The 19,717-nt window shown below is 63.4% G+C and overlaps 3 protein-coding genes across 10 annotated transcripts in view; 1 reads left to right on the forward strand and 2 right to left on the reverse strand.

Moving 5' to 3' along the window:
* Nucleotides 1-711: 711 nt before the first annotated feature.
* On the reverse strand, nt 712-10,066 carry GRM2 (glutamate metabotropic receptor 2). Of its 2 annotated transcripts, XM_048053819.2 has the most exons (6): nt 9,957-10,066; nt 6,728-7,340; nt 3,505-4,342; nt 1,652-2,715; nt 1,154-1,328; nt 712-849 (listed from the first exon to the last, which is right to left on the reverse strand). In XM_048053819.2, the coding sequence occupies exons 2-6, from the start codon at nt 7,223-7,225 to the stop codon at nt 776-778; spliced, it is 2,649 nt and encodes an 882-aa protein (XP_047909776.1). In that variant the 5' UTR covers nt 7,226-7,340; nt 9,957-10,066; the 3' UTR covers nt 712-775. The 2 variants fall into 2 exon arrangements, with proteins under 2 accessions (XP_047909776.1, XP_013057287.1); XM_013201833.3 differs by lacking the exon at nt 9,957-10,066 and having other exon boundaries at nt 6,728-8,340.
* Nucleotides 5,185-6,439, forward strand: LOC125180951 (IQ domain-containing protein F5-like). Its single transcript, XM_048053821.2, has 2 exons — nt 5,185-5,535; nt 5,927-6,439. Exons 1-2 carry the CDS (start codon nt 5,320-5,322, stop codon nt 6,296-6,298), a joined length of 588 nt encoding a protein of 195 aa, XP_047909778.2. The 5' UTR covers nt 5,185-5,319; the 3' UTR covers nt 6,299-6,439.
* A 1,826-nt stretch (nt 10,067-11,892) lies between the features above and the next one.
* The window catches only part of TEX264 (testis expressed 264, ER-phagy receptor), a 28,204-nt gene continuing 20,379 nt past the window's right edge, over nt 11,893-19,717 (reverse strand). For 6 of the 7 annotated variants that reach the window (XM_048053802.2, XM_067003244.1, XM_048053800.2 and 3 more), the window contains 3 exons: nt 17,011-17,182; nt 14,188-14,563; nt 12,575-12,717 (listed from right to left, as the gene is read on the reverse strand). In XM_048053802.2, the coding sequence (XP_047909759.2) occupies nt 12,711-12,717; nt 14,188-14,563; nt 17,011-17,182 (555 nt within the window). In that variant the 3' untranslated portion in view covers nt 12,575-12,710. Of the gene's footprint in view, nt 12,718-14,187; nt 14,564-17,010; nt 17,183-19,717 lie in introns of all 7 variants that reach the window. The other variant, XM_013201831.3, reaches the window with a different exon arrangement.

The raw sequence follows: 19,717 nt of genomic DNA on the forward strand, positions 1-19,717 counted from the left end.
GCGTTTAAAACAAACAACAAAAACCCACTTTATTTACATAAATTATCAAAAAAAAAAAAAAGCACAATCTTGGGTCACAGAAAAGAATCTACTCTTAAAAAGGGGTTGGACTTGAGTACCAGGGCCCCATTCACCACCCTCGGTCTGAGCCCCACCCCACTTGCTCCTGGGCTCTGCAGCAGCCCCGAGGCATGAAGCAGACATCTGTGGGGTGCTCCTGTCCCTCTGCTGTGGGGCTCCAGCCCCTGCCCGCAACTGGAGCGTGGAGGGGGGCTCTGGCTCTGCTTGGGTGGGTAACCCAGGGCAGGTGCCAGCAGCCAGATCCCTGCAAACCCCAGGGTGAAAACAAGGAGGAAACGTAAAACTGTGCCAAGGGCGCAGTCCCCTCTGCTCAGGGTGGGTTCTGCGTGGCAAGGGGCATGGCTCGGCGTGAGGGGGGCATGAAAGGGGAGAGCGCAAAGGGGAAAGCAGGGTGGGCGAGGGCAGCGTGCTCTGGGATGTGGCTGTGTGTGGAGGAAGGGTAAGGTGCAGCACAGCTGGAGGCAGACAAAGCGTGACTTGTGGCAGGGCTCGGCACAAGGGAGCTGGGGCTCACAGCAGGGCTCGGCGCAGGGGACGGGCGTGAGGGACGGGCACTGCGTAGCGAGGCGCAGTGCAGACTTGTGCCAGGGCAGGGGCTTTGCTCTCCTGGCTGCTGCCAGCCTTCAGCACCGGGGCTGCTACTGCTCCCCCAGGACGAGGTGCAGACAGATGGGGACTCGGCTTCCCCCCACCTTCACAAGGACGATGTCGTGGAGTCCGCCGTCTCGCGGCCGTTGCACACTGTGGGCACGTACTGCGAGGCCGAGCCTGGCCAGGAAGGCAGGAGTCAGGCGTGTGGTGGGGTCCAGAGGTGGTACCCACCCAAGAGCATCCCAGCGTGGCAATGACGGGTGCCTGGGAGCTGCCCCCCACCCACCCTGGGGTGGCCGTGTTCCCATGGGATGGTGCTGTGCCCCCAGGGGGCAGCTCTGGGGCTCACAGCCATTTGTGGTGAGGGAGAGGAGGGCTGGTGACAGGGCAGGTGATCCGTGGGCACTGCAGCACCCCTACCTCCCCCGGCCCAGGTTCCCCGGAGTGCCCCCCTGCCCCCCTGCAGCCCGGCAGTGCTCACCGTGGGACTGGCTGGAGCCGGCAGCCACGACGCTGAACCGTGCAGTGCCCACGCGGTGGCTGGCCACGTTCTTCTGCGGCTGGAAGAGGATGATGTGGAGCTTGGGCGTGAAGAGGCAGCCGAGGACCACGGTGCCACTGAGGCTCACTGAGACGCACATGGTTGTGGTCTGCACCTGGAGGCGGTAGCGGAGGGGTGGGCGTCAGGGGTGTAGCAGTGTCCTGCTGAGGGGCTCCTGCCCCCATGGGGACACGCCACCCTGCAAAGCAAGTTGCTTCGGGCACCCCTCACCACAGCACCCACTCCCCCAGGGATGCTGACCCTCTCCAGAAGACCCTGTGTGCAGCCAACCTCGCTGCGACCTCTGGGCCCAGGAAGCAGCACGCACGGGGGGGCCCTCATCAGCCCTTCTCCAGACTCTCCCAGCCCTGTGGGGCCCAAATCATGAGGACTGCTCCACATGGGCCCTGCTGGAGCCCCCAAAACTCAGGCTCTTACTCGATAATCACTAGAGGTCACGTAAAAGATGGGCAGGAAGGCCAGCCAGATGATGCAGGTCGTGTACATGGTGAACCCGATGAACTTGGCCTCATTGAAGTTTTCAGGGCATTTCCTGGTCTTGAAAGCATAGACCGTGCACAGAACAATCAAGAGGACGTTGTAGGTGAGCGAAATGAGCATGTTAGAGTCACGGTTGTTGCACTTGAGGGTGACAATGTACCTCTTGTCAGGCTCGGTCTCCTTGCCTGTGCCGGGTGTCTCCACCAGCAGCCAGATGATGACAATGATCAGCTGGCAGGAGATGAGGGCCATGCAGATGACCACCTGTGACGTAGGGCTTATGAACCGGGGGCGCTGGACCCCTTCCTTCACCCCGCTGAAGATCCTGGCAATGCGATTCGTCTTGGTCAAGAGGGCCGAATAACAGACGGCAAAGGATGTGCCCAGCCCCAGGCGCCGCAGCGTGCACACCTCGGTGGAAGGCTTGGCGATGAAGATGAAAGTCATGCTGTAGCACATGAGGACGCCGGTCAGGAGAATATAGCAAAGTTCCCGCCCAGAGGCCTTCACAATAGGGGTGTCGTTGTTCTTTATGAAGACTCCAAAAACAAACAGAGTGGAGATAAAACCCAAGCAAGAGATAGTGACGGGGCCAATGGCCCAGACATCTCCCCAGCGGATATACTCTTGGGGCAACTCATAGCAGCCGTTCAGGGTCTCGTTGGGCCAGTAACCGAGACCGCAGTCCATGCAGGTGAACTCATCCAGCAGGTACTCATAGGGCTGGCAGGGGATGCAGATCCAGCAGCATATGTCCCCGGGCTGCATGCTCTTTATCTCATTCTTCTTGCAGGGGTCACTGCACTGGGACACGGGGACGGCTGTCTCTGCCCAGGGGATGAGGCTGGTGTTGAGGATGAGCCCCTCTGCCCAGTAGCCCACCTTCTGGTACCGATACCGCCCGTCTCTGTGGTGGTAGTTGAAGATATTGTAGCGTCCGATCCCGTCGCCGTAGCGGTCAAATCGAACAACGCTCTCAGTGTCTGTTGGCCTGAACGGAGCTGGGAGGAGAAAGGGAGATGGTCAGTGCTTGGAGACCACTGCTTGGTCACTCCATGGGGCAGGAGCATGCTCAATCCCAGCATGTAGGTAGGGGTGTATTGAAGAGGCACAGCCCAACCACAGCCAAGAGCCAATTTCCAACCCGCCCCATGCCTTCATGCCCATAATGCAGCAGTAACTGCTGCCTGTGCAGCTTTGGGATCCTGAAAGCAATGGTGGAGAATGATTTCTCCACACTTGGAAGCCTCTGGCCAGTGCTGCAGGGCAAAGTGTGGGTAGGGGCGGGGAGGGGAGAGGGCTCTGCACTGCAGTGCAAGGTTGCTGCCCTCCTAAACCTCCATGGCTCTGACTGGTACATGGGTAGCCAGGCTCAGCCCACCACAGAGGAGATGTTTCTGATTCACCCCCAGATCTGTGGGCTCCTGATCAAGGGCCTCCCTCCCTCCAGTTTAGTCACTGAAATGTGAAAAAGCACAGAGCTCAACTGAGGTCTCCGAGGACACATGTACTTGGAGGGCCCTGCTGTAGCTGGTCGCACACAGCCCTAGCAGAATGGAGTTGGTTGCCAGCTCTGCTGCACATGGGGACAGAAGGCCTGGGTTGCCTACAAAGGGCAGCAGTGGAGCTGTTAGCATCCTGGACAACCACAGCCCACGGCACGGGGGCTCCCAGGTGCAGGCAGGCCACAGAAGTTGGAGGGTTAGTGTACGATTGCGACTGCTTGCTCTTCCCTGCCCCTCCACCTATCCAGCTGTGCAGCCAAGCCCCATCTCCACCTCCGGACTCACCATCAAAGTTAACGTTGAGCATAAAGTCCTTGTAGAACCTCTTGCCGTTGACGGGCTTCATGGAGTCGCAGAGCTTGGTGGTGTTGGGGCACAGCGCCTGGTGCATGTTGTGAAGCGAGTGAGCCATAGCATAGACCGCGTTGACCACAAAGGTGATCTTGGACTCCGGCTCAAACTTGCCCGTCTTTAGGGAGTACCGGCTACAGTCCGGAGTGTGGAAGCTGCACTTGAACTTTTGCTCCCAAAACTCCCGAAACCAGGGATTCCGGCTGTTGTTGTAGGGGTGGAGGTTGAGGAAGTAGGCAGCAAACTCCTGGATGGGGTATGCTGCCAGCTCGATGGTGATCGCTCCCTCTGCCACCGCTTCGCTCCCTGCCACCACACTCTCCAGGGCTCCCCACCCATCGCTGGCCACCCACATGAAGGAGACATTGGCTCTGTGGGCAGCTGCCAGCAGCTCCCGAGCGTCCTCGCTCCGGGTGAAGAGCACAACCACTCTGGCGTTGGGCTTCTGCAGCAGTGCCCGGACCACACCGTCATAGGTCTTCTTGTTCATGGAGCGTCCCACCTTCTCCGAGGTGGCGATGCAGATGTTGCGCATGCGAGCTTCTTGCTCGAAGGCCTCAATGCCCGTCTCACCGTAGTCACCCTCTGAGGCCACGGTGGAGACATAGGTCCAGTTGAAAAAGCGGAGGATCTCTGACATGGCTTTGGCTTGGTAGAAGTCAGGTGGAACGGTGCGGGCAAAGTAGTCGTAGCGGGACTTGTCGCTCAGCTTGGCACTGGTGGAGGCATAGCTGATCTGCGGGATCTGGAAGAGCCGCAGCAGGTTGGCGACCTGCATGGAAGAGAGAGGGGAGCATGGCAAGTGGGGACGTGGTCCCACAAAGGACTGCCCCTGGGAGCCCCTGACCTGGCACCGTGGGTGGTGGGTGGCCACAGCCGGCTGTACCCACAGCTCCTAGACAAAAGCAAGCGGTTGACAGGCAATCCCTGGAGGCTGGGAAGGAGTGGGAAGGAGGCAATCAGCTGGCAGCAGGCAGGACAGACGTGCCCATACCACGGGTCACCCAGACCCCCAGCCTTGTGTGGCCATCCCAGGGCTGGGGCGTAATGCACACCTTCTCCTCTGCTATTCCCTGGGCAGCAACTTGTGCCCACTGCCCAGCACAGCCTGGCCCTGCTGAGGGCAGGATGGAGAAGGTGGCAGGGAGGTCCCAGGCATGGCCAGGGTCTCCATGGGTTGCGGGGTGGATGAGCCTAGCTGTGGCCAGCTCTTGGCGCCTGGCACAGGGACCTGGGGTCGTTTTCTCGCAGAGGTTTCTCCCTCAGCGATCCCTGTGTGTTCCCACTGCTTGCAGCCTCCGCTCACTTATTATTATTTTTTATTATTATTACTTTAATATTTCATGTGCTCCCCTCTGAGATTCAGGGCAGGGAGGAAATGGATTCATGACAAAAGCAGAAACTCCACCGCGGGCGACCTGAGTGCTGCTCGTCCGGCAGGACAAAGTTGGCGCCTGCAGCACAAGGACGGCATCCACAGGGGAGGGGGCCGGGGGGTGGGAGGGGGGCTGGGGGGGGGGGGGGTGCCATCGCCCCCAAGCCCCAAGGGACCAGCACCCACAATCGCCTGCTGCAGCCGCTTCCTTCCCCTCGTTATCTTCAAAGGAGCGAGAGTCCTGCTAATGAGGCCGTTAAAAGCCCCAGCTCTCCTGCAGCAGTGGGGGGGGGAGCCACACACGGCTCTGCTTCCCTTGCAGGAGATGCTGCTTAATTAACGTGGACAAACGTTTTTAGTGGCAAATCGCCCTAATGGCAAGAAGACCCCGGAGCGTGGCAGCGCTGTGCTATGGCCGCAGGGACACGGGGGGCCTGGCACTGTCCAGCACCCCCGTGCACCGGAATGGAGTCCCCCTGCCCCCTGCCCAGGGACACCGTGGCCATTCTGACATCAGAAGGTCCCCCCGCAGGCATCCTGCACCCAACTGCGTGCCCACCCTGCTGGGGCCAGGACCCATGGCACTACAGGTGAGCTGGCTTCGGGGCAGCCCCGTGCGGGGACAGGGTGCCCAAACACCCCCACTCCAGGCTGTGCTTGTGAAGGGGGGCTGGGACATCCAGACATTGCCTGATCCTGTGCCACCCTCCCCCCCGGGAGTGACCCATCTCTGTCCAGGTCCCCATCCCCAGCAGCAGGGACCCAGGGACACCCCCTCCCAGGACCTTGCGGCTTTCCCAAGACCAACCCCATGGCTCTGGGGGCCTTTTCCAATTACCCACACGTTCCCCTCCCAAGTGTCAGCTGGAGAGACATGCCCCAAGTCCCATTCAATCCTGATTGCCCATCCTGGGCCACAGAGCCACATCCTCGCCCATCCCGGGTGCCGTCACTGAGGCCGCCGGTGCCCTGTCCCTGCAGGTGGAGCCTCGCACCGCCGCAGCTGTGGCCATCCAGGCCTGGTGGCGTGGGCAGCTGGTGCGGCGGGCGCTGCTGGTGGCAGACACCAGCGCCCGGCGCATCCAGGCCTGGTGGCAGAAGGTGGCCAGCCAGCAGCAGGAGCGGCAGCGCCTGCAGGTGCTGGTGGACTACATGAGGACGGAGCGGGCCAGCGTCCTGCTGCAGGCTCAGGTGCGGGCATGGGCAGCCCGGGCCAAGTACAAGCGCTGCCAGGAGGCCGCCCGCACTATCCAGGCCCGCTGGCGGGAGCACGCGCGCCGCCGGGCACAGGGGATGGCGGCCAGCGGCTGTGCCAAGGATGTGGACCTGCTCATTGAGGTCATCCTGGGCTGAGAAGCCCCCGCATGCTGCTGCGGAGCCTGGGGCAAATAAAGCACTGTCCCCGTGGAGGGACAGCCACCGGCATGGATGCAGACCCCTGCACGGCGGCCAGGCCGGGCTGGGACCACCACAGAGAAGGGGCTCCCACCTGAGGAGCTGAAGCTCCCCTGCCGCTGCCAGGGATGTGACAGGGCTGGCGTACGAGGGAGTGCCTGCACCCACCCTAGCCCCATGCAGGTGGAGATGGAGGCTTTCCTTAGCAGATATGGGCCCCCCTGGCAGAGCCCAGCAGGGAAACAGGCGCCAAGCCCAGGGGTGGGATGGGCTCTGGGCTCCCTGGCTCCAGGAGGTCTCCGGCCGGTGAGGCTGGGCAGCTCTGCAGCCGGGTCGTGCCCTCCTGCCACTCCTACCCACAGCCCAGACCCATTTTGCACAGGGTACCTGGATGGAAACGTCGCTGTAGGAGCCCCCAATGACGCCGGTGATGGCCATGGGCACATCATCATGCACAGCGTAGGAGCCGTCAGGACAGATGTGCTCGGAGCCATCCACCCTGGTCAGGGACGCACGGACAAAGTCGAGTGACTGCTCGAGGGCGTAGGTGTCCTTGGAGCAGGTGTCGAGGATGTGGGCGCCCAGCCTCACTCCTGGCAGGATGCTCGGGTCCTTGTTGATCTCGTCCAGTGCAAAGAGCATGGCCTCGAGGCGCTGGATGCCCCGGTGCTCGTTGATTTTGCCACAGTCTTCGCTGCCCACTCCTTTCTCGTGGATGGGGAAGAGCCCCCCTATGACCAGGTCCCCCTCGGTGCTGATCTCCTTCTTGCTGGTGGGGCCATGCACGGCAGCCAGGCAGGAGGCCAGACGCATCAGCCAGAACCAGGCAGCAAAGGGGACCGCCATGGGGTGCGATGGCACCAGCTGGGGACCCATGTGCCCCATGTCACCCGGTGCCAGGCGTCAAGGGGGGGGCAGACGGACCCCAGCCATCGGGTGCAGGGATGGCACAGCGTGGTGATGGCAGGGGGTTGTGCTGCCCCGGCGGAGCCCTTGGTGCCTGGAAAAGCAAAGGGGTGCCATGGAGTGAGCCGAGATCATCCCCCCACGCAGCGCCCAAGCTGAGAGGGGACACTCGAGGCAGCCGAGCCAGACACTTGGGCAGTATCATCTCGTGTCCCTGGCCCCAAGATGCCCCACCAGCCCAGGTTCCCCCCAGGAGGGAGCCCCTCGCAGCCCACGGAAGGGAGAGCTGAGCAGATGTGACAGCTCCAGCAGTGACCCAGGACTTGCAGGACACCAGCGAGTGACACAGATGCAGGCAGACACGCAGGGGCCGATCCGGCTGCCCAGCTCCCCAGGATGAGTTGGCACGTGCAGGGAGGCAGGGAGCCAGCTCCTGCAGCAGCTCCACGCAGCACAGCCCGGCAGGGGAGAGCTTTGGGAAAAGATCCAGGGACGTTGCCCAGGGGCAGGGGCATCATCCGGGGCAGGGACAGAGGCAGACCCAACGCTGGCTCTGAGCAGAGCCCCCAGACCCCAGCGCCACCTGCCCAGCTGGGGACAGCTGCTCTGTCCCACATGCGAGGGGCCTGGGGGACATCCATCCCCCCCGAGCCCCCCTGAGCCCCATCCCCACTGGGCACCAAGCACAAAGCGCAGGGCGGAGGCACGGGGCTGGCTCCAGCCTGCAGAGCTCAACGCTGTTCTCTCACCACCGCCCCTTCCTTCCCTGTACACTAAATTCAGAGATTTCAGTAAAAGTAAGAGGCAGGTTTGCTGGCTCCTTCTGCATAAACCACGGAGGAGCTGGGGAATCAAAGTCTTTTGCAACAGACAGGCCTTTTTTTGGCAGTAAATGAGGTCCCCTCAGAGATGAGTTGTCTCTTCCCAAACCATGCAAGGGATTTGTTTCCTATTTAAAGTCGGCTGCTGGAATCCCGCAGGGCCGGGCTTTTGGGGGCTGTAAAAGAAGGGACACCCCCACCCCAGCAGCCCTGGACCCCAGGTGGCTCCGGCTCTTCTGGGGCACCTGGTGAGAGCCATCAGAGGAAGGGCACCTTCAGCTCTCCTGAAAGGATGCTCCCCAAGCACAGTGAGCTCCGTCAGGGAGCTGGTGATATCCGTGGCCCTCCCTGGAGCTGCTCCGTTGGGCTGACATTGTGCTGGGGGACGGACAGCCCCTTGGGAACACCTGGATGCTTCACATCTGGGTGCTGTGAAGCACCTGGCAGGGCAGAGCCACGTCCATCCCGACGGCCGTAGTGCAGTGGGAAGGCTCCTGCCAGCTCCCAGCTGCTTGCAGCCTACCCTCCCGAAATCATCAGCAATTAGCAGTGTTTACGATGTGCAGTCTGTCCTGTCCCCCCCCCCCCCCCAAGAGCTCCCTGACTCCCACACACGCAGGGACAGGGGTAACGGGGGCATGGGGTGGCTGGTCCGGCACACAGCCCCCTCGGGACAGCGAGGGGGGACCCCTGCCCCTGCCTCGCGCCCCGGAGAGGATGCGTGTCCGGCCCACGATGGCATGCACGTGTGCGCGCAGCTTTGCAGCCCTGCACCCAGCGGCACGGCCACTGCACGGGGCTGTCCCGCGGGCAGGTGTGCAATTGTGGGTGTGCAGGCCGGGGGACACGCTGCGGCAAGGCGCGCGCGGCTGCACGGGCACACGCTGCACACAGGCTTGCACAGCCGTGTGGGGCACGATGCGTGCACGCCCGTGCAGAGGTGCCGTGCATTTGCCTCACAGTGCTGTGAGCGTGCTCATGCCAGCATCGTGCTGGTAACAGGCCCGTGCAGTGCACACGTCCATAGGGGTAAGCACGCCGTGTGTGCGCGTGCAAAGGTCAGACGCTGCAGCACACGCGTGCTGTGTGGCCACTTCGGAAGGCGTATGTATGAGTGCACACGTGTGTATGTGCCCCACTGGGAGCTGGCTGATGTGGCCTGGAAGCACCTGCATCCCCGCCGCCCTCGGGGTCCCCCGCTGGCCCCATGGGGCCCGGGTGCTTACTCCCCACCACCGCAGCCACTTGGCTCCCCTTGTCCAGCCGGGGGGAGCGGTGGGGAGCTGGGAGCGTGGGGAGGACTTGCAAGAAGGAGGGCACAGCTTCAGGAGGTAACGGCGCCCCTGCCCCATGCCCCGTGCTCGGGCGAGGACGTGGCGTCCCCAGCTTTCCCCATGCAGCCGGGTGTCCCAAAGCGTGCCGGAGGCTGGCCGCCTCCACCTGGCAGAGCCAGAGCAGGGCCCGAGGGGCGCGCAGGGTCCCACAGCGGTGTGGGGCGAGCGGGGGGCGAGCGGGGGGTGAGCAGGGGGCGAGCGGGGGCTGACCCCGCACCTGCCGCAGCTGTCCTTCCGCTGGGGGCCGCGGGCATGTCCCGGCTGGGCACGGCGCCCCCGGGGCTTTCCCCGGGGCTCTCAGCGAAGCTCCCGGAGCCCCCCGGCGCGGTGCCGGTGCCCCGGCTCTGCTCCCCTCCCGCCGCCCCGCGAGCCCCGGCACCGGCACGGCGCTGCCGGCTGCGGGCACGGACCGCGGTGCCGCGGCCCCGACGGCTCCGGGGGGTGCCCGGGCATCGCTTTTCGGGGGGGAGAGGGCAGGGGGGCTCCGCCGGGTCACGGCGCGGCCCGAGGCCACGGGGATGGGCCGGGAGCGGGCGCGGGGTCCGCGGCTCTTACCTGGGCCCGGCGGGCTGAGCCGGGAGGAGCCGGGAGCCGGTGCCGGTGCCGCGGCCGTCTCCGGAGCTGCGGCTGCCGCCCGCCTCCCGCCGCCGCCTCTGACACTCCGCCAGCCCCATCCCGGCGGAGCCGCTCCGCCCCCGGCCCCCGCCCCGGCCCGGCCCCGGGCAGCGGCGCCCCGCGGGGCACAGAGGCGGGCAGAGCGGGCAGAGCGGGCAGCGCCGCAGCTCGGCCCCTGCGCCCCCCGCCAGCCCCCGGCCCGAGCAGGGGGTCCCGACCCCCGCCTCGGCCCCGCAGCCACCGCCGGGTGCCCTGGGGAGGCCCCGCCGTTGCCCCCGTTGTGGCCCCGCGCTCCCCAGCCCTCAGCTCTGGGAGACGCTCCCTGGGCGGCCTCCTCCGAGCCGGGGTGCAGAGAGCTCCGGGGTCTTCATGTAGGGTTTCAGCTCCCCGCCAGCCTCCACCATTTGCCCAAATTCTTCCCGGACCTGTTCAGCCACCCAGCGTCCTGCTGTGCCGCGTCCCCATCAGTCCCGCGCTGGGAACCCCACTGTCCCGGAGAGCCCTGAGACCCAGGGCCAGGATGAGGGTGATGGGGGTGACACAGGGACAGGCTTGGGGTGGCTGCTGGGGCGCTGACAGTCCCTGCACTGCCCCAAGCCACCCGCTCACCGCCCCATGCCTCAGCTCCCCCACTGCCCGCTGCTGTGCTGCATTGCAGCAAGGTCAGCCCCATGCCGTCCCCCAGCCCCAGCAGTCCTGATCCAGGAGGATAACCAGGAACGGAGGGCACAACCTGGCACCACCACAGCAAGGCCGTCCCTCAGGTCTCCTGCGGCATCAAGACCTGGCTCCTTCCAGCACCGCATGCACGGATGGAGCGGGGCACCAGCGGCAGGACGGTGCCTCGGCCAGGAGGACCCCGACACCAGCGGCCATGGCGGGGCAGAGAGCTGGGGGGGTGGAGATATGCCAAGGGGTGCTGCCCCTCAGCAGAGCTTCCACAACTCAGCCTTGGCACACGGGCCCTGGCACGAGGCTCATGCAGTGCCAGCACCCAGCACCAGCCACGTCCCCGCCAGGGGTACGTCCCCTCTGGCGCCTCCCAGCTGCTGCTGCTCTGGCATTTCTGGCAGCAGGGGGAGATGGCTCAGCCTCCCCGGCCCCCATCTTCGCTGGGGTTAGGGGACAAGTGGTGTTAGGCTCTGCTGTTTGGCTCCAGCCCCCACGGAGACTCAGCCAGGCATAAATATTTCAGGGGGCTTGGCTGTTTTGTAATAACCGGCAACAAAGATAAACACCGGGAAGAGCAATATTTTTCCACGTGGGCTGGAGGAGTTTAATATTTTATCACTCAGAGCACAAAATATTTATGAACAAACTCATGTCAATCACTGGCTGAGGACTAATCGTGACCTTTTGAAGCCAGGGAGGACACGTCTCTGCACGGGGGGACAGCCAGGCCCCCTGCCCCTTGCCCTGTAGCCCTGGCACCGGGCTGCATGCCCAGGGGCACCCCATGGCTGGCAGCGGCGTGCCTGGGGGTGCTGCGTGCACCCGGGTCCTGCTGGACAGGAAGGGGCACGATGCAGGTGAGAGCATGTGGCTAACAGAGAGCGGCGTGTAGGGACGACGGAGCCAGGAGGAGACGCAGCTTGGCCATGCCCCAGCCCTCCCAGCCACCACTTCCCTCCCCATGGACCCGGCCCAGCTCCACGTGGCCTCTGGGCTTCCCTGCTCGGGGCGCAGCTGGCAGCAACAGGGACGGTCCCCGCAGCCAGGACAGGGAGTGCAGGTGATCAGTGGGGCCGTGGGGTATTGCCAGAGCTCGGAGCATCCCCATGCTGCCTGGCGCAGGGGTGTAGGACAGCTGGGGGCAGCCCCCTGCCCGGCAGGGACAGCACGGCGGTGCGAGGCAGTCAGGAAAGCCACCGGCCAGCACAGAGGAAAAGCATCCACTTTATTATAGACCCCAGAAGCACCCGTGGCAGGTCCAGGACAGTTTTATACTGGACATTTCCATTTTCAGCAAGGGAAAGAGAAGAGGGGAACAAAACCAACCAACCCTACTCATTGCTCTTTCGTGCTAGAGAACACACATCTGCGTGGCAGAGAGAAGCCGTGGGTGAGAGGGGCACCAGCAGAGAAGGGGAGGGACCTGCGCAGTCCCCCCCTGGAGATGCCTGCGAAGAACTTGCAATGCACCTAGAGACACACGAACAGCAAACACATTTCGCTGCCCCGGCCCGCACCTACCCCGCGCACCCAAGCGCCGCAGGGGAACCACCAAGCCAGCAGCCCCTGACCCACTCACACCCCCGTCCCACGAGGGCTACGGTCCCAGGAGGGCTCAGCGACTGGAATCTCGTGGCTGGAGAGGAAGGAGGCGGGAGAGGCGGCCAGCTGGCTCGGGTCCCCCCACAAAGGCGGGGGGGGCCCAGGCCTCTGCTTTACTCTTCTCCTCGCTCGGCAGCAATGGGCTCCTTGGTCCACTTGTCTGAGACCTCCTGGCTTTCTGTGTAGGCCGTGACGGGAAGCAGCCCCAGAGCACCCTCCCCGTCCCCAGCGCCCTCCAGGTCCAGCTCCTCGAAGGAGGAGCCGCTGGCTCCGGACTCGCTGTAGCTGTGCTCACTGCGGTTGTCGGCCTCCTCCCGGCCCCGGCCAGCTGGGAAGGGCAGCAGGACCGAGGTGGCCACCGAGGTGTCTCTGCTGTCAGTTGTGGCCTCGATGCTGATGGAGCTGGCCTCGCTCATGGTGTCAGCCCCTGGAACGGAGAGAGAAGGGGAGGGCGTGAATGCTCCGGGGAGCGGAGGACGGTTGGGTGCCACAGCCTCCGAAGCCACCAGGAATTCGGAGTCCCCAGCACAGTGCCAGGCCACAGCTTGTGGTCTTGTGGTTTGCCAAAAAGCCACAGGGCCCAGGCAAGCGCACACACCCCGCGATGGGACGGTGGCGGCCGCTTCCTTACGGCCGGACTCGAGCAGCTCCCTGACAGCAAAGCACGAACCAGCTTGTGAAGACAAGCCCAGCTGTGTGCCAGCCCCACATGCATCCCCAGACCTGGCAAACCCAGGGAGGCCACCTGGTCGCACGGGGACAGTGCAGCAGGGGCAGGGCTGGGAGGAGGTGGCCACGTGCCTCCCTGCTGCCTGCCCTGGGCACTGTAGTACGCGTCCGCCCTTCTTGCCCCGGGTTCTTCTTGCCGCTGGGTGAGCCAGCCTGCCCCGCGTGCCCCATGGAAGCGGAGGGGTGGAGGTGCTGTGCCCTGGGCACCCGGAGCCTTCACCTCAGGGGGTGGCCACGAGCAGGATTGGGGGAGCCTGGGCACTGGGAGCAGGCACCCGCGCGCCCCGTTCCACCAGCTCTCCCCATGTCACCATCTCATTAGCTCGGCCAACAACACAATTAAAGAGTTGACAACGAGACAAGGGTGTCAGATTGAGACCGGCAGCTGAGTGCTGTTGCCAGAGCAACCAGCTGGGAGACAAAGCCGTCCTGTAAAACATTAATCATTGTTAATTATGACATCACGGATTCACGTTGTTAATTATGACAACAGCGGCGAGCGCTGGCCAGCAGCAGCAGCCCATCCCTCCAGCGGCTGGTGCTGCCTCCGCTGCCCCCTGCTTCCCCTCTCCATCTTCGCCCTCCTGCCTCTCAGCAGCGGGCAGCAGAACGGCACCAGTGAGGGCACGGGGACCTCGCCACTCGGCACAGAGGTCACCCAGCCCAGGGCAGGACCTGTCCCCATCTTCCCGAGCCGCCAGGGTGCCCGGTGCCAGCAGCAGGACGGGGAGCAGCGGGGACTGCATAGGGACATTGCGCGGTGCCACCCCGCAGAGGAGCCATGCGGGTGCCCGCTTTATGCGGAGAAGCGATCCTTTTCGGTGAAAACTGGGGATAACTGAGGCCTAAAACGTGGAACGCCTGGCCTCCTGTTTTACATCAGTTATAGGCAATATTTACTGGTGATTATTAACAGCCCAGCGCGGTGATGCCTGCCCGAGGGGCGGAAGGAGCGTCGTCCCCATGCAGTGCCTATGCCAACACCTCCTGGAGTGTCTCAGCACGAGAACTGCATTTCCTTTGAGTTACAAGAGGTGTTCGGCAGGATCCTGGGGAGGTGCTCAGCGGGACACCCCTGGCCAGGCACGGGGTCAGCGGGGAGCCTCTGGGAAGGAAAAGGGTGCGGGAGAAAGAAGGCAGCGGCAGCCCCAGCTCCCACGGGACAAACCTGCTCCCCAGAGCCTGCCACGCTCTGGGATGCGACGAGCAGCCGCGGCGGCTGGGGAGGGGGGCGCTGAGCACCGACAGCAAGGGGCGGCCGTTGAGTGAGGCTGGGGACCTCGTTGCAGCAGGGCCTCCCGTTGGCATCACTGGCAGCTGGGGCACACTGGGGTCGACCAAGAGGAAGGCGTGCAGGGCCCACCACAGGCTCTTGGGACTAGGGACTGGATGTGAAGGAAACGGGTGAAGCCACGGGACGGGGTGGGACGTGCAGCCTGGTGGCTGGGCTCCCATCCTCACAGGATACGGCACAGCAGCAGCTCCCTTCTCTTTCTGTGTGAAGCCTGAGAGCTCCTGGGGCCAACCAAGGCTTCTGCAGGTCTCTACCTCAAAAAAAAAAATAAAAAATCAAATCTGGCTAAAGACCTGGCATAACATCAGTGACCTGAGGTCGCCCAGACGCACTCCCACCATGGCCCATGGCAAGGCACAGTGGCACCGTGGCACCAGGGCTCCAGCCGCATTGTTTGTGCCCACCCCACGTCCCTCATAAAGCAGGGGGCACCCAGTCCTTCCACGTCCTCCCCTGGCTGCACAACGCCCATCCTGCACCCAGGGGGGCAGTTTTGGCCGGGAGCTGTTATGTACACGCAGACACCACACCGTACCGGAGGAGACAGGCACTGGCTCGGGATGCTGAAGATGGAAAAAGGCGACCTACAGCTGCCGGCACTCTGCTACGAGCCGGCACCACAGAAGACATCTGCCCTTGCCCCCAGCAGCCTCGTCCCAGCCCCGCTCTGAGGGCTACAATAAATAGCCACGCTTCCCTTCAGCCAGGCACTTTTTTCCCCGCTCTGTCACTTCTGATCATGTTTGAGTTGCCTCAGCTGGCACACCCGCCCGTTTCAGCAGCCGTGTTCTCCTCTGCACAGGATGGGGCCAGCCCCGGTGCGCGGGGCAAGAACAGGAACCGTCACTGGTAGGGAAGGGGCAGGCGGCCTCAGTCCACGGCTTCCTCGGACGGATCTCTGGGGGTGAGCATGGTCCCCAGCAGGGACAGCATCCCCTGGGGTGCGGGGCATCGTGCAGGTGAGGCTACCTCCGCTTTGGGACCAGCACGCACGGCCCAGGCTGGAGGAATTCCCCTCCAGAGCGGGCTGCTGGCCGGGCTCGGGCCACGAGAAGCAGCCCTGAGACCCCGGCCAAGGCCACGTGCTTCGAAACTGCCGGTGCCTGTGCCAGGAGGCCCCTGGCAAGAGGCTGCTCTTGTTTGCCTTCCCGTCCACACGCCGTGGCAGGGCCGTGCTGGAGAGCACGCCATTGAGCACAACCCTGGCGCTAAAGCCTCAGAAAATAATTAAGTAGAAAACAACTAATCGTGATTGACACTGGCCCCTGGAGAGCCATCAGCTGCCATCAAAAAATGCTCCCCGTCTTTCCGATGACCCTGATGATGGCAAAGAAGGGACAGAGCTGCTGCAGAGGCGGCCACGCTGCCTGGCTCATTCGCCACGCGCGTTAACAGTCACTGCTTTTGCCCCAAGCCAGAGGCACCCAGCACTTTGCAGGATGAGCCCAAACGTGAAGAAAGGGCGATCGCAGGAGCCGCACACCTCAAGGAGCTTTTGGACTCATCAGTTCTGCCGAGGGTGTGCGGCAAGGGGGCTGCAAACCCCGAGGAGCACCTGTGGGCTCAGTGCTGGCTAGGGAGCAAGCCAAGGGCTCAGCACTGCGCTGTGCAGCGGGACACGCGTCGTCACACGTGCAGCCGTGACCCCACCATACAGCCAGCCTGGCACAGGGCTGCGGGCAGGTGCCGGGAGGACGTGGCACGTTTGGGGACGTGGCAAAGCTGGGCTGTCACGCAGAGCAGTCACCGCAGCCACACCGCGGATAGAACGGCGGAGAGCAGGGCGAGTGCCCTGAAAATACCAGGACTCGAAGCGCTGCGAAGCCGCTCCAATTAGGCTCTTAATTTCAGTGCTAAATGGACAGAGCTCTCGGAAAGCAATTCCCAGGCTTGCTTTTACGGCGAACGCGATTAAGAATTAAAGTGATCCAAAACCAAAGACGTGTAAAAAAAATTACCAAACCGCCCCCGAGGTAGCGAGGCGTGCTCCGGCCGCCGCACGCGGTCATGTTTTTTTCATGCCCGTTAGGCACGCGTGGGGGCCCAGCGGAGCCCGCCGAGGGCAGGAGCCCTCCCCGCCCGCCTGCCGCAGCCATCGCACGGCTCCGCATCTCGCAGCCATGTGAGCACGTGGGCCGACCGCGGCAGCTAGCATTTCGGGTTACTATAGCACTGCTGTTCCGCGCCTACAGCGATTGTGGTCCCTTCCTGTATAAATACACTCAGGCTCCAACAGATCTCTCCAAGCAGATGCTAGCGGGCAACTCCGCCACCAGCTACAGAAACCTGGTATTTAAGTTCTTCACAATCCCAACATGTAACAGATGAAGATGAGCTCAAGAAAGATGTATGTGACAAGGAGAAAAACAAGCCCAGCTGCAACCAAAAGCTTCGGTACCCAGCTCTGCTTTCACAACTGCGGACTGGCGCCGGCCCTGCGGCCGCGCCGAGAGCAGCTCTGACCCCTGCCACGGGCGGGACCGCGTGCTCCCCAAGGCACGGCGTGCCCCCCCAGGGTTAGGTCAAGCTCTGCCACGTCGGTCCAGGTGACGGGAAGAGGTTTATCGAGCCCTGGGCAGGCACTGGGAGGACGCGGCGCAGCCCCTGCTTCCTCCTGCTCCACGAGAGCATCGGGGTGCTGGGACCCCCGCCTCAGGCGGGCTGCTGCCAGCCGCAGGAAGACACGAGCCACGGTACCTGTGATGTCCGTCTGCGCGTCTTCGGCCTCAGCTGCCACTGCCCTGCTCTTCCTCTCCAGCTCCTTCATCTCGGGCACGTAGAAGTCTCCTTGGCGGGCAAGGGGACACACAAAATAGATGCGGTCTTCCTTGTAGATCTCGAGCCGGGGGTGGGCGCACAGCTTCCTCTCCTGAAAGACAGAGGCAGCCCGGGCATCAGACTCGGCTCACCCAGCCCAACCCCAGTCTCAGCGAACTCCCTTTGGGCCCGACCTCCACAACGGGCAGGAGCCAGGGCTCTCGCTGCCCCCCACGGCCCCCCCAGGGCTTCGAGGTGGTTTTGGCAGCGGCGGCAATCTGGCTTGCCCCAGACCCACCGCCGCAGGCTGAAGTGGGGCTAGGGCACAGGCCCAGGGGGCAAGCGTATCGGGGGGTTTTGGGGCGCCCGCAGCTGCCTCGGGCAGACCCTGCCACATCCCGTCCCCTGCCACATCCCATCCCCGCCTCTCGGCACGGACCTACAGCAGGCGGAGCGCTTCTCTGCTAATTAATATAATCCAGAACCGTCAGCTCAAGCAGCTCCTTTCAGGAGCATGAGGGCAGGGGGAGTTGGAGACAAAGCCGTGGCATTTCAGCCTCCCTCCTCCTCTGCCTCACCCTCCCTGCAACCCAGCCTCCTGCCAGGCTCCATGCTGCCCTGTGGCAGAGGGCAGGCTGCCTCATGCTGGGTGAGAAGCGAGAGCATCCCTTTCATATTTGCTCTTTTTCTCTGCCTTTCCCCTCCTCAGGACACCCAGGACCTTTATTTCGGGAGCCAGGGGCCCTGCGGAGTGCCGCGGAACCCCCATTTCACTGTGCCCCCAGGAGGAGGATGCGCTACCGACGCCAGCAGCGTGGGCTGGCATCCCACCCCCCGAGCCCAGAGCTCCCACTTGCAGGCAGGTGAAACGCAAACACAGGCAGACCAACACCGGGTTAAATAAAAGCAAGCCAGGCTGTTTTTAGCAGCGGAGCAGGGGCGGCTCATCTCACTCCTGCTTTTTAAGCAACAAGCCAGGCAAGAATCCTCCGTGCCGCTCTGCCCCTTGCTCCACCAACCACAAGCCCAACTTCAGCTTGTTGTGCTATTTTAGGTAACTGCAACACATACCCGAGACGGATATCTCCAAGATTCACAGGTTTTTTGGATGCATCCAGCTGCCCCCCGCCCCCCTTAATGCAGACGGGAACAATTCAAAAGAACTCAGAGCAAGGAGACTTTCCCTGAATTCATTTTCCAACAGACCTAAAACCTCAGGGCAGTGGGCAGGCATCAGGACATCCCAAGCTGACTTCCCAAAGCACACTTTGGGATCTGGTGCACAGCCTTTCCCTACAGTTCACCTAGGCTGCTGTCACTGCCCTCCCAGTTGCACAGCAAGAGCAGGGATGCCCTTCAAGCAAGACCACTGTCCCTGCCACGCACTTGAAGCGCAGCAATCCTGGCACACAGCTGCTTGTGAGAGGTCCGGGAGAGAGGTGAGGATGCTCTGCAGTGCTAGGGCAGGGCTGCCAGGCTGCCTGAGGAGAGGAGGACCCCGGTGCCCTGCAGCCAAAAGCAATGGCAGGGAACCACATCAGTGGGACAATGCTGAAGCGAACGGAGATCACCGCCCGTGTTGGGTGGCAGCGGAGCAGGACCCGGAGGCCATCGGTGCAGTGCCTTGGAGGGACGGCAGCACCAGCACGGGGGCTGCACGCTGCCTGTGCCAGCACCGCATGGGGTGGAAATGAGGAGAGCAACACACCGAGCAGTGGGGACATCCACAGAGCCATGACTGCGTGACCTGCGGGGACATCCACAGAGCCATCCACTCTGCGTGACCTGCGGCAGCCCGGGCTTGCAGGATGGAGTGAGAACGAGGGTGCCACGGGGACAGTCAGCTTCCCATCTCCTAGGGCCAGGCCCCGGCACCTACATCATGCTGCGGAGATCTGGGGCCAGCCACCAGCCAGGGGACATCGCCAGCACTCTGCCCCCGCCACCGTGCGCGGGTGGGGATGAGCTCACTGCTTTCCCAGCTGCCTAATTTATGCCTTTGCAAATCAAGTTGTGATCCAGAGTAGCGCTGCCAGCCCCTGCTGCTGCACTGCTTCCCAGAGCATCTCAGCCCCTCGCAGGGCCTGGGGGTGCACGGCCGCCCTCAACAAACGTCCCAGAGGAGAAGCAAGGCGGCAGCCAGCACTCCGAGTCCAAAGGTGAAGGCGTGAGCAGGCAGCGGGTTAGGAAAGACTCAACTACATGGCAAAACAACGCAGAAGCTCAACAGGCAATAACACACTTTGGAGGCGAGAAGGAAGCCCCTCAGCTGACTGCGGCGAAGCCAACAGATGGAGCAGCAAGGTGGATGTGGAATCTGCACGGCAGAGCCCTCGAGCCAGATCAAATCCGTTCTTGCATGGGTGGAGGAGCTCAGCAAGATGCGAACAGCGAGACACTCACAGCATCGGGGCAGGCTTCTGGCGAGGACAGCAGGACCGGAGCAAGTAGGGCAGAGCAGGGGACTGGCCTCTCCTCAAGGTCACGCAGCGCTGTCTGTAAGCTCACCCTTCCCACCGCAGCGCCCAGGGTGGGACGGGTTCCTGTCCCATCCCGGGCCGTGGTGAGGAGCTGCTCACCAGCCCCTGGGCCAAGCAACCCCCAGGGGAGGACGCTGGGCACTGCGGGTTTGTTTGTGGCACAAACC

Source organism: Anser cygnoides, chromosome 10 (genome assembly GCF_040182565.1).
Source record: "Anser cygnoides isolate HZ-2024a breed goose chromosome 10, Taihu_goose_T2T_genome, whole genome shotgun sequence".
NCBI classification, from domain to species: Eukaryota; Metazoa; Chordata; class Aves; order Anseriformes; family Anatidae; genus Anser; species Anser cygnoides.